The following is an 11044-nucleotide window of genomic DNA, read 5'->3' as shown; positions in this document are numbered from 1 at the left end:
CCCATGGCAATGGTTTGACAAGGATTTCAGTATCCTAAGAACTGTTTGCAGCTCATTGTTAGACCAAATTACTGACGAAAAAGTAGTAATAAAAAAATTAAGTTCTTCCCCAAAATGTTTTCCTATCAGTTTTGCTCTACCACATGCAAAAAAGAAAGAAAATATTGGTACATAAAGTATTTCTGCATTGCCACCAGACAATTGTCTGTTAAGAAATCTGAGTCTGTGAGATTTTGTCACTTCCCAGTATGGTGCTGAGATTATGCTGGAGCACTCGTGAGTCACCACTTTTATACTACAAAATGAGCATGTTCTGTGTGCCAACCAGAAGTTAAAATTCCATATACCTTATTGTCATGAAAGTGATACACTTCTTTCCACAAGAGATGCAATTGCTAACAACATTTTAATGACTTATAGTTTTACATAAACTTCTCATTATACCCAGCATTCCAACAACAAAAGACACGGAGGGAGTCAGTGCTGATAAACTTAATTAGAGCCCAGTCTAGTCAAATCTTCTATATACTGAGGGGATATTGATAAAACAATTTAATTAGGAGGCAATTCAAAGTGACAGAATTTGAGAACACATTTGCAGAGTCTGATGTAGTCTCCTGATTCTTAAATTACGTTTTTTCCCCCCCTTAAATGTGCCGTTTCTCTAGCCTTCTACATTATGAACACAACTTCAAGCACATCATCAAGTCAATATACTACTACTTAAGTTCTGCTATTAGGGAGCCTTAATTCGCACCAATACAAGTGGGAGAGTCTCCACTCATCCTAATGCAAAGCCTATTTCTGACCATTTAGATATGAATGTATTCAGCAAATAGCTGTGACACCTATATTACTGTCAAGAGAGTTTAAATTAGAAGGAGCAGGTGGGTTCACAGCTGTGGTTGAGAACCACAGGAGAAAAAACAAAACAAACAAAGGTTTCTAGAGCTAATCAACTTCAGTAAAACCAAAACTATTTTACCTTTCTACTTCTTGCTTTTTATATAGTTTAATTTGATTTTCTGTAGAAAACAAAAATAATTTAAGTTAGTGGTCCTTGTCTACAGCTGAATTTCCAGAATGCTCTGGTAAATAAATGGGGCCTAAATTTATTGGCAATATCAAGCAAAATTACACACATTCAATTTTATTAAATATCTCAGTGAAAATTCATTTGATAATGAATTTATCATCATCAAAATTAGGAAAACAATACTTAAGCACATACTAGTGTCTTCACAGTATTGGTTACTCAACCCCCTTGACAGAGCACAAGGAGAAAAAAAACAAGACGAAACTTTGCAATATAGACATGGAAATCATAACACAACCTACCAGTATATTAAAATGAAGAACTCAAGAGACATTTTCATTAATTAATATATTTTCTGCATTATAGTTAACATATGTACTTTCTTCGTGTCATCCTTATTTTTGTTAAGTATTGATATTTTGTTATATTCAGACATGAGTACATTTTTCAAAACAGTCCTTTGCAATAAATATCATAAAATAATAGAGATTCACATAATAAATATTCTTTACAATAAAAAAGTTTTAACAGACTTTTGTCTTAAAAATAGTCAAGATTCAACTTTGTGTTTTATACATAAAATATACAAAAAAAAGGACCACAATGTGTGGCTAAGGCAATAAAACACAGAACAGATTAAAGTTATGAAGCACAAGGCAGAGCTATATTCACTAAATCAAGGGAATAAGAAGTGTTAAAGATCCAGGATCATGTAGGTAACTTAATTCAATGACACCTGAAGATTATTCAGATATGCAAACACCACCAACTTTAACGTCAGTATCAACAGGATCTCAATGACCACAGAAAGATGGGGAAAGGGGTGGAGTGGGTGATGTCCTTCACAGATTTGAAAGCAAGAGAAACAGATGAACAAATTGCAGCCATAATGTCTCCAATGTGAAGATCTATATAGTGAAGCAAAAAACCAAAGCTACATTTAAAAAGTGGGGAGGGGAGGGGGAAGAACCAGCCAGGCAAGTCTCTGGACTGAGACAATTCTAAGAAGGGTTGGGGAGAGAGGGAAAAGAAGATTTTTTGCACTATAGAGTAACAGCCAGCCCTATATTTTCTATGGTTCCAACCCCCTCAAGATTAATCCAATGTGCTCATGAAACAAGGTGGAATTCTTCCTCTGGAACCAAAAAGACACACAATTGCAGAGAACAGAAGGACACATTTGGGAAGTTGTTTGCAGAGCAAGAGGCTGCAGAAAAGGCCATTAGCCCTCACTGCCTCTTTCATGAGTGGATTACTTACAAACCTAAGGGGCCCTGTCAAGCTGAGGCGCCAGATGCAGTTACACAGTCCATGATTACCAAAGACAGAAGTGAACAGGACTAAGTAAAATACTCCACACCTGTCTGAGTTGAGAGAGGGGATATGAAGGATTCAAAGGAAAGAACTTGTGTATGTAAAGTGGAGAAGGAAGGGAAGGGGGTGGGGTAAAACCCCACACAAACAGAAAAAATCAGCCACAATCTGAAAGCAAAAAAGTTTGAAGAGGTGAAATCTCCCTCCAAAATTATGAGGGTTTCCCCTGACTCCGAGACGGGCAGCTCTCCAGTTTACAATAGACAGTGTTGGAGTTCTTACATCGGCAACCAGGACGATTGATCCAGTCATAACACCCTCGACACAGCTTTAGGCATCCCTTAGCAGGAGGGTAGCAGAGCAAGCAAGGCAAAAACAAGGACATTGCTCCCATGCACAGGTACCTAGAACAGCAATGTGACTGGGAACAAGAGCAGGGATTATCCGCATACGAGTCCCCTTCATCATCATTGGAACAGTGGTAGAAGATCCCTTTGATCAGGCACATGCAGGTGCTGTACTCCACCATGCTCTCTGCAGAGCACAGGCACTGCCTGTTGCAGGCCAAGCAAGAAGGTAGGGCCCTCGGGGCGGTGCACTCACCACATTTGCACTTCCCACACTGTTCACAGATAAACTTGTGCTGCGTCAAGTCCTCTTTCAAGGGACCCTTCAGATCGTCTACCACCAGAAACGATTGCTTGGGCTGTGTCCGGATTATTCTTTCAGATCTGTGGCTTGAACCTGGTCTAGATAGGGGTGATCTTCCCAACAACCCCTGCTCTGAAGAAGCACTGCTGTTGCTTCCAGAACTAGCCGCACTTCCAGTGCTAGTCGATCTACTCAACACAGGAGCCCTTACGTTATGCTGGTGTGCCACTTGTCCCAAGTGGCTGGGTCTGTGCTCATAATTATTATTCACATTAATTGGTATGATTTCATGAGTCCTTTCGTGCTTTTCTTGTCGTGGTGCTGTCCGTGGACCAGACTTTTTCATCACAGATGGGCCTTCAGTATATTCATTGCTGCCTCTGATGGCCTTGATCTGGTCCAGTGACAAGATGGCTGTTGGCTGAATTTCTCTTTCATAGTCTAATCTTTGCCTGCTGTCCAAAGAAGGCTGCTGGATCACAACTAATGAACCGCCACTGCCATGTTGACTTTGGGGCTCCATCTGTAGGGATCTCTACTTCTCGCATTCAGTGGGAACCTGGCATGCATCTGAAATCCTAAGAAAAAATTTAAAAACAGAGATCAAGGTGAAAGAAGAATAAGTCACAGGAAGCTTTTAAAAATAAAAATGTCATAGCAAGCCACAAATTGCCCTAACCGCTAGGTAATGATCTCCTTCAGCAGGGGATTACAATGATGCTGAAGGCCTGGCCAAAGGCCAGTCAGAGGAGGAAAAAGAAAAAAGTCTGGGTCTGGAATTCACAAGGAGGAATGTAAGAGGAGACCCTCTGCCATTTAAAATCAGAGCTTTTTCCATTAAAAACAAATAAAGGAAGTATTAACCTGTATGTTTATTTGGCAAGTCCTGGGAAATAAATGCCTCTCTCTTGTTAATGAATAGATCAATAATAATCAGCAATAATGAGCACTCCAAACCAAGTTAGATACCTGAATGAAGGGTATCAGACTCATATTCTGTATAGTGAGTCTTGCACAAGCTCTTGCTTCAGCTTGTGTGTCAGTCTGGGACTTCTGTATCAGTACCTACCCATGGTTTAAGTTTATGATCTATCTTTAAAATGAGACATATCCATTAAGAAGTCCCAAACTAAATCCTAAAAACAAATGTCTAAAACTGAAGGACATTTCCCAGTGGAAGGCTCATAGGTTCTGAATAATGTAACAAACTTGTTATTAAAGTAAGACACCAGATGTAAACAACAGCCTATTATATAACAGCTCTCAAGTGTTTTGAGACTACAGGGCAGGGTGTGTGGGGAGATGAAGTAGTAAAATAAACCTGAAACACAGTTTTCAGACATTTATAACTTCTCATGTTACCTTTTCTCATGAAAAAATAAAATTAAAAAATACATCTCTGTTTTCACAAACTACTCTGGAAAAAATGTTGATTAAACAGCCGCTCAAATTGATTTTGGAAGATAGATAAAAATAAAACAAATGTAATTTGAGCTACTTATTCATTTTTACATCATCTTGTCCCAAATTATTGATATAGTTTATTGGAAAATTCTGCAGAGTGCCAACTCTGTACCTATATAAAATGTAACGGGGGAGGAAGCAAGGAGGGCAGCTTATTAATCAATCATTGTAGTGATTACAAAGTGTCCTCAGAAAACAAATATTTACTTTCCTGCACCAGTAGCTAAGGGAAGATTTACTTCCTCCAGTCCCACAAAAAAGAAAAATGGCATACAATCATGTTTTTCTCTTTTCAGACTGGAATACATGCCAGACCAACTCATCCAATATCCCTAGAAAAAGTAAGTTTCTCTTGCATATCCAGAGCATACCTGACACTGAGATATTCCCAATTCAAGAAAGAAAAAGGAGGGAGGGGATGGATACACAGGGGAGGAGAAGAGCAAAAGTACACTGAAATCCTGTTGAGATACAGCTTCAATAGGCAGTTATAGAATTTAAAAAAAAATCCAAATAACTACTTATCTCAAATTTACATTAGGACATAGAAAGCATTAAACAATCCAGAGACCAAAGTTCTCCTTTTATACTTAATATCACCTGTGTAGGACCTAGGGTTTTAAGATTACAAAACCCCACCCCTATTCAGTCACTCTTTATTCATCCCACATAACAAGCTCTCCTTTTCATAAGCCTTAATATGAGCACACAAAATGCTAGGGATGAATGAACAGAGAGAGGGAAAGACTTACAGCTGCAAAGTCCAGGAGCTGGACTCTTGGGGAAAGAAGAAGAATAGTATTTTTAAAAGAGCATAACAAGTGCCATCTCTGGGGGGAAAAATGCAATATTAATAACACATGCAGACTGACAATACTGATGACAAGAAAAAAAGTCAGCTGCACACCACATAATACTTTCTGATGGAAGGAACCAATTACCCCCGCTGCAAATAAGATCTAAAAATTACTTTTTCTAAAAGATAAAGCAAACAAAAGTGTAAGATACCATTTTTTGGTGCCCAAGATCGGAACCATGGCAGATTTTAGCACAATGTACTTGAGTGTGTCAACCAGTTTTCCTCCAAACCAGTTTTCCAGGGTTCCCCGACTGCTCCCTTTCCCCCCCTGAAATCAGCTTCAAAAAGGCAGACTCCCCGTCAGAATCACGTCTCAATCGATCTGCATGCTGCCTTTTAACTTGATCTTGTTTGATACACAGAGAGGTGGGAGGGAGAGAGGAAGGAAGCAAAGTAGCCCCGCACTTAAAGTTCGGGCGGTGGAGCTGCGCGCTCTGCAATCTGAGCTGAGTGAAGCGATGAATAAATAGTTGACGGAGGGGAAGGAAGAGGAAAAAGTTATGAATGAAAACAAGGGCTTTTTCCCCCCCTTTTGGAGGAGGAGGGGAAGAGACTGAGGTTACCATTACCTCAGGAGGGCGGACTTTCCAATACTTAAAGCGGCAGCGTCCTCCCTCCCTCTCCCCCTCCCTGTGCCTTTCAAGCGCAGCCCTGAAAGGTTTGGGTGTGCTAGTGTGCGCACAGGGGATTTTTTCCTCCCCCACCCCCGGGCTTTGCAAGGGAGGGGGAAGTCTCTCTCCACTTATCCCCCAACTTTAGCCTCTCCACCTCCACAGCCCTGCCAAACCTGACCCCAAATCGGAGGCAGGCTCTCTCCTTCTGCATTCATGAAGGCAGTTTGGGGAAATCTCAGCTAGGAGGAAGGATTTTGCTGGGGGTTTCAATGAAGCCTTTAAGATCGCGCTTTAAACACGACCCCCCCCCGTTCATAAAATGTCACAGCCCGACAGGCCTAAAGGACCGCCTGGCCACCCTCCTCCACACACCCCGGGGTCAGCCTCCGCTCTTCCTCCGCACAGTGTCCCTTTCACAGGGGGGTTGTTGCTGATCGGTGGAAGGGACTACACACCGGCTTCACCCCACTCCGCTCCCTGCACCACTACGGGCTAATCTCACGCGCACACACACACACACACACACGCGCGGCCCGAGGGGCGATCGCCGCCGCTGGCAAGGCGCAGCCCCGGTTTGCCAGGATTTCGAAACCATCGATTCTAGCCGTCCCGCCCCGTTGCAGACTCCAGCAGGCTGCTCCCCGAGCCCAGCAAGTTCAGAGCCGTCGGGTTAAAACACAGCCCTGAACGAGACAACAAACCACACGCACACACCAGACCGCAGCACCAGCACATGGCTGGTAGCGGCCCGATCGCCTCTTCCCCGGCCCGAAAGATCAAGGGGCGGGGGGATGCCGCGGCAGGCAGGGCACCTGCTAACTCCGCCAACTCGGCACGTGCGAAAGAAGGCGGCGCGCGGCGCAGTCACAGCGCGCGAGTGAGCCGAGCCTTGCTCGTCTCCAAGAAGTCACTGGTAGCAAATCCATTTGAAAACCACCACCGCGTCAGATCCAAGGGCTGCGCAACTGTTAAGCATTAAATGCTGGAGCAGGGTTTTCGCTACCCCTCAAAGGAGACTGTGCCCCCCTCCCCACACACACACACTCCTTTTTTCCAGCCCCCTTTTGGTTGGAGAGGATAATTCTTCCGTATTTCTCTTCTCTGCACTGCAAAGCACGCAGAGAGCACCAGACCCTAGTCACCGAGCAGAGGGAAATCCACTTCTGCCCTCCCGCCCCGCTCAAAAAATAAACGTTCAATGGTTGTGTTATCCTAACTCACTTGGTCATGGAGTGGGCACAGTTCTCCTGAGAGCAGTAAATCACTCGCTGGCGGTGGGATTCCGAAAGAAGCAATTCCTCCGGCTGCAGCTCGGTCTCTCCTGTTAGAGGTGACGACAGCCAAGCCCTAGCTGTAAATGGTTCATCTCAAGCTAAAGTGGAAGATAAAAAGCGCAAGACGCAGGCACAATCGCTGCCCGCAGACGCCGAGGAGCAAAAGCCGCTCTAGAGGCACTTGCAGTAGCAGCGGGAAGGTCTCCAACAAGGTACAGCAGAGCAAGGAACCCAGGATTCCGCTTTTCTTCCACCAGCTTCGCCTTTTATTTCCCTTCGCTGACTGGGAGAGTCACACGAGCCTTCCACACTGAACTCGGGTGGTGCACAGCAACGTCCCGGATCCAGCCCTGCTTCACCACACGTTCCTGCTGCAAGCCCTCTGCCCTCCGTGCAGGCAAAGTGCACCGAGAATATCTAGCGCAACACAAACACGCATTTTGTTATACAGAAAAGATAATAACGGAGACGCTTATTTTCGAACCGCATCTACAATAACTGGAGCAAGTTACAAACCAAGCCAGGAACAGAAAGTAATGGCTCTGTCTCAGCGCTCTCTGCAAACTGCCATGTGCTTGCTGTGTTGCAGACTGATTGACAGCCTTGGAGCATAGTCAGCATGTCAGTGAGAAAACTAAAATATAATGCAACTCTAGACACACACTTCGTGCATGAAGTGCTTTTAAAACTCCTTGGAATTTCAAGTGGAGCGAACAACGGTCAAGCACGCAAGAAAGAAATCTCTGCATTAAGCAAGACCGACAATTCAAGGATGGCACAATTACTTCACTGGAAGTTTTATAATTGCCAGCAAATTGTAACTGGCTTTACCTATTTTCCTAGAGAATTCAAAAGAATGCTCTCCTGCCTATAATTCAGCATACTAGGTATATAATCATTTCATGCATTTGACTTGTTGCAGACTTAAACTTTGCAAACAGAGGCAATAAAAGTGCATAACTATGCTTCATATAAAACTATTAGCAGTAAACCAGCATTTTAATTCATAATATAAATGTTATTTGTATCTGGCAAAGCAACCATTAACTTTAGATCTTAAAACAAGAGTTTAAAGAGAACCCTTCAGTACAAGAACAAACATTGAGCACCTGATCTGTTCTTAAATGTCTTCAAAAAGGAGAGTAAAGAACGCTGCTTATGCTTACCTAATACCAAGATTAAAAACTGCTTCCCAAGGCACATTTGAAGCAACTGGAGCTAATTTCAACCCAATCAATGTAGACAGCAGTTGCTCACTGTTGTCTGCTGCTATCACTTTGCAATCTGGTATGTGCTTTACTGTTGCTGTTACAGAGTAATTCCAGCTCTGCACAACAGCATTTCAGCGCTGAGCCCCCGCCTCCAATGATGTCAATGTGTCACTCAGAAAGCTTTCCTGAAATCCTGGAATGGAATTTTCTACAACAGGGCAACCAGCCATTTCTTCATTCAGTTGCATATGCAAATTTCAAGGTTTACTTGCTACCTTATAAAAATGTTAACATGATGGAAAGTAATATAAGATTGAATCTCTCACACATTTATTATCCATACCAACATCTCAAGAGCTGTAGGGGGTGTAGATCCTGATCTTGCAAACGTTTACATGGTCCTATTGAACTCATTAGGACCATTCATTCCTGAAAGTTAAGCATGTCTGCAAATGCTTGCAGAATTGAGGCAGCAGCCTTGTAATACTGTCAAAAATACACTAGGCTAGGCACAAAACCTACTCACACTACTTTCCCTTCTGATCCCCCCCTCACGCACAAAAAAGATAATGTCCCCAGAAAATTTACCACATGCAAATCTGTCCACTTCTCCCACAATCATCTCTCCTCTATTTCCTGAGATGATCCGCAAGGCTTCTAGCCTCTCCACATTCAAATTGCATTTGAAGATCTGTTTGTACTGTGACATCGACAAGAATCTAGATGCCAGATCATGACAAAGTTGAGGGGTAACTGTGAACAGTCTGCATAGCTTAAAAAAACCAACCAACCAAATAAATCATATGTTCTCAAACATTGTATTATCAAGACAGGACCAATTCCCGCTCTAATCACTTGTGTGTTTTACCTCCTCACTTTACCATTCTTTCAAGTCTGTCTTGCTCTTTTAGGGACCAATCCTGCAAGCTGTTCCTTGCGGGCACATGCCTGTGCCCACACACAATCTCACTGAAATCAATGGATTAGCACAGGGACAAGAGGTCCATTCTAACAGAACAGCTTGCAGGATCAGACCTTAGTCAATAGGACTATTTACATGAGTAAAATTAATCACCTGCATAAGTGCTTGCAGGATCGGGGCCTCTGAATATAAACTCTTTGAAGCAGTGAGACCTTGTCTTCTTTTATGTTTGCATAATACCTAGCTTGCTGTTGACTATGAGGAAACAAATTATTATTTATTGTTATTGTTCTTAATTTTGCAAGGCTGATTTTATCTATCTTATCCATTTTAGGCCAAATCCTAAAAGGTTCTGAGCATCCACCACTTGCAATGAAGAAAATAGGAGTTGTGAGTGCTCAATATCTATCAAGATTGTCATATCTATATGAATGAGAACAAGATGTTATCCACTTCTACTATAAGCCCAGGGTAACTGAGTACTTTGCTAAACTATATGTATCCATTTTTTTACTTAAGGCCACATACTTACAGTGATACTTCTGCAACAATGCCAGTAATCTGATCGACAAAATTGCTATCAAGGTGTTTTAAATTGGTTTTACTCTTCCAGATTGTGAGAGATACAATGTTTTCCTTACCAACTTTGTCATTTTCCATTTGGCAAGCACTTTTTTCCACACCATGTGTTTTGAAACTATTTCAACTGATTCCATCAAAATGCATCCATCTGTGCACACAGGTGCTGGAATTAGGGGTGCTTCAGGCTTGTTCCATCGTATACAGAGTTTATAATTTGGATCAACAGCTCTCAACACCCCCACTATACACCCCTGTTTGTGCACCAGTATCATTCATATATCTTGATTTTAGTAGGCTTTTGACACAGTCTCATGTGACATTATCATATGCAAACTAGGGAAATGTATCTAGATGAAATTACTCTAAGGTGGAAGCACAACTGGTGCATACTCAAAATGTAGTTATCAATGATTTGCTGTCAAGTTGAGAGGATGGATCTAGAAGGGTTCTGCATGGGTCAGTCTCGGATCTGGTACTATTCAATATTTTCATTAGTGACTTGTATAATGTATGCTTATAAGATTTGCAAATGACACCAAGCTAAGAGGGGTTACAAACATTTTGGAGGATGGGGATAGAATTTAAAATGAACTTGACAAATCAGAGAATTGCTCTGAATTCAACAAAATGAAATTCAATAAAGACAAGTGCAAATTACTTCACTTAGGAAGAAAAAATCAAATGCACAACTACAAAACAGGTAATAATTGACTGGGCAGTGGGTGCTGCTAAAAAGGATCCGGAGGTTATAGGGGATCACAAATTGAACAAGACACAACAATGTGATGCAGCTGCAAAAAAGGCTAATATCATTCTGGAATGTATTCAAATGAATATCGTGTGTAAAACATGGGATGTAATTTTCCCCCTCAGCACCGGTGAGGCCTCAGCTGGAGTATTGTGTCCAGTTCTGGACTTCGCGCTTAAGGAAATTGGGAAAAAATTGGAGAGAATCCAGCGAAGAGCAACAAATATGATAAAAGCTTTAGAAAAGCTGACCTCAGGAACGGTTTAAAAAAAAAAGGGGGGGGGACATGTTTAGTCTTGAGAAAAGAAGTCTGAGAAGGGACCTGGTAATAATCTTCAGATATGTTAAGGGCTGTTATAAAGAGGATGG

At 42.1% G+C, this 11044-nt stretch overlaps 1 protein-coding gene across 4 annotated transcripts; it reads right to left on the bottom strand.

The window, feature by feature from the left end:
* Positions 1 to 1134: 1134 nt before the first annotated feature.
* On the bottom strand, positions 1135 to 9976 carry SPRY1 (sprouty RTK signaling antagonist 1). Of its 4 annotated transcripts, none has more exons than XM_067530193.1 (3): positions 9878 to 9976; positions 7160 to 7629; positions 1135 to 3579 (listed from the first exon to the last, which is right to left on the bottom strand). In XM_067530193.1, exon 3 carries the CDS (start codon positions 3522 to 3524, stop codon positions 2562 to 2564), a length of 963 nt encoding a protein of 320 aa, XP_067386294.1. In that variant the 5' UTR covers positions 3525 to 3579; positions 7160 to 7629; positions 9878 to 9976; the 3' UTR covers positions 1135 to 2561. The 4 variants fall into 4 exon arrangements, with proteins under 4 accessions (XP_067386294.1, XP_067386292.1, XP_067386293.1 ...); XM_067530191.1 differs by lacking the exon at positions 9878 to 9976 and adding an exon at positions 8379 to 8519; XM_067530192.1 differs by lacking the exon at positions 9878 to 9976 and adding an exon at positions 8322 to 8363.
* Between the last annotated feature and the right edge of the window lie 1068 nt (positions 9977 to 11044).

The sequence above is a fragment of the Emydura macquarii genome, unplaced genomic scaffold, assembly GCF_026122565.2.
Source record: "Emydura macquarii macquarii isolate MOO-44397 ecotype Brisbane River unplaced genomic scaffold, CSIRO-AGI_Emac_v2 contig_3044, whole genome shotgun sequence".
Classification (NCBI taxonomy): domain Eukaryota; kingdom Metazoa; phylum Chordata; order Testudines; family Chelidae; genus Emydura; species Emydura macquarii.
The sequence above is the reverse complement of the archived record's forward strand: the minus strand, read 5'-3'. Positions and strand labels throughout refer to the sequence as shown.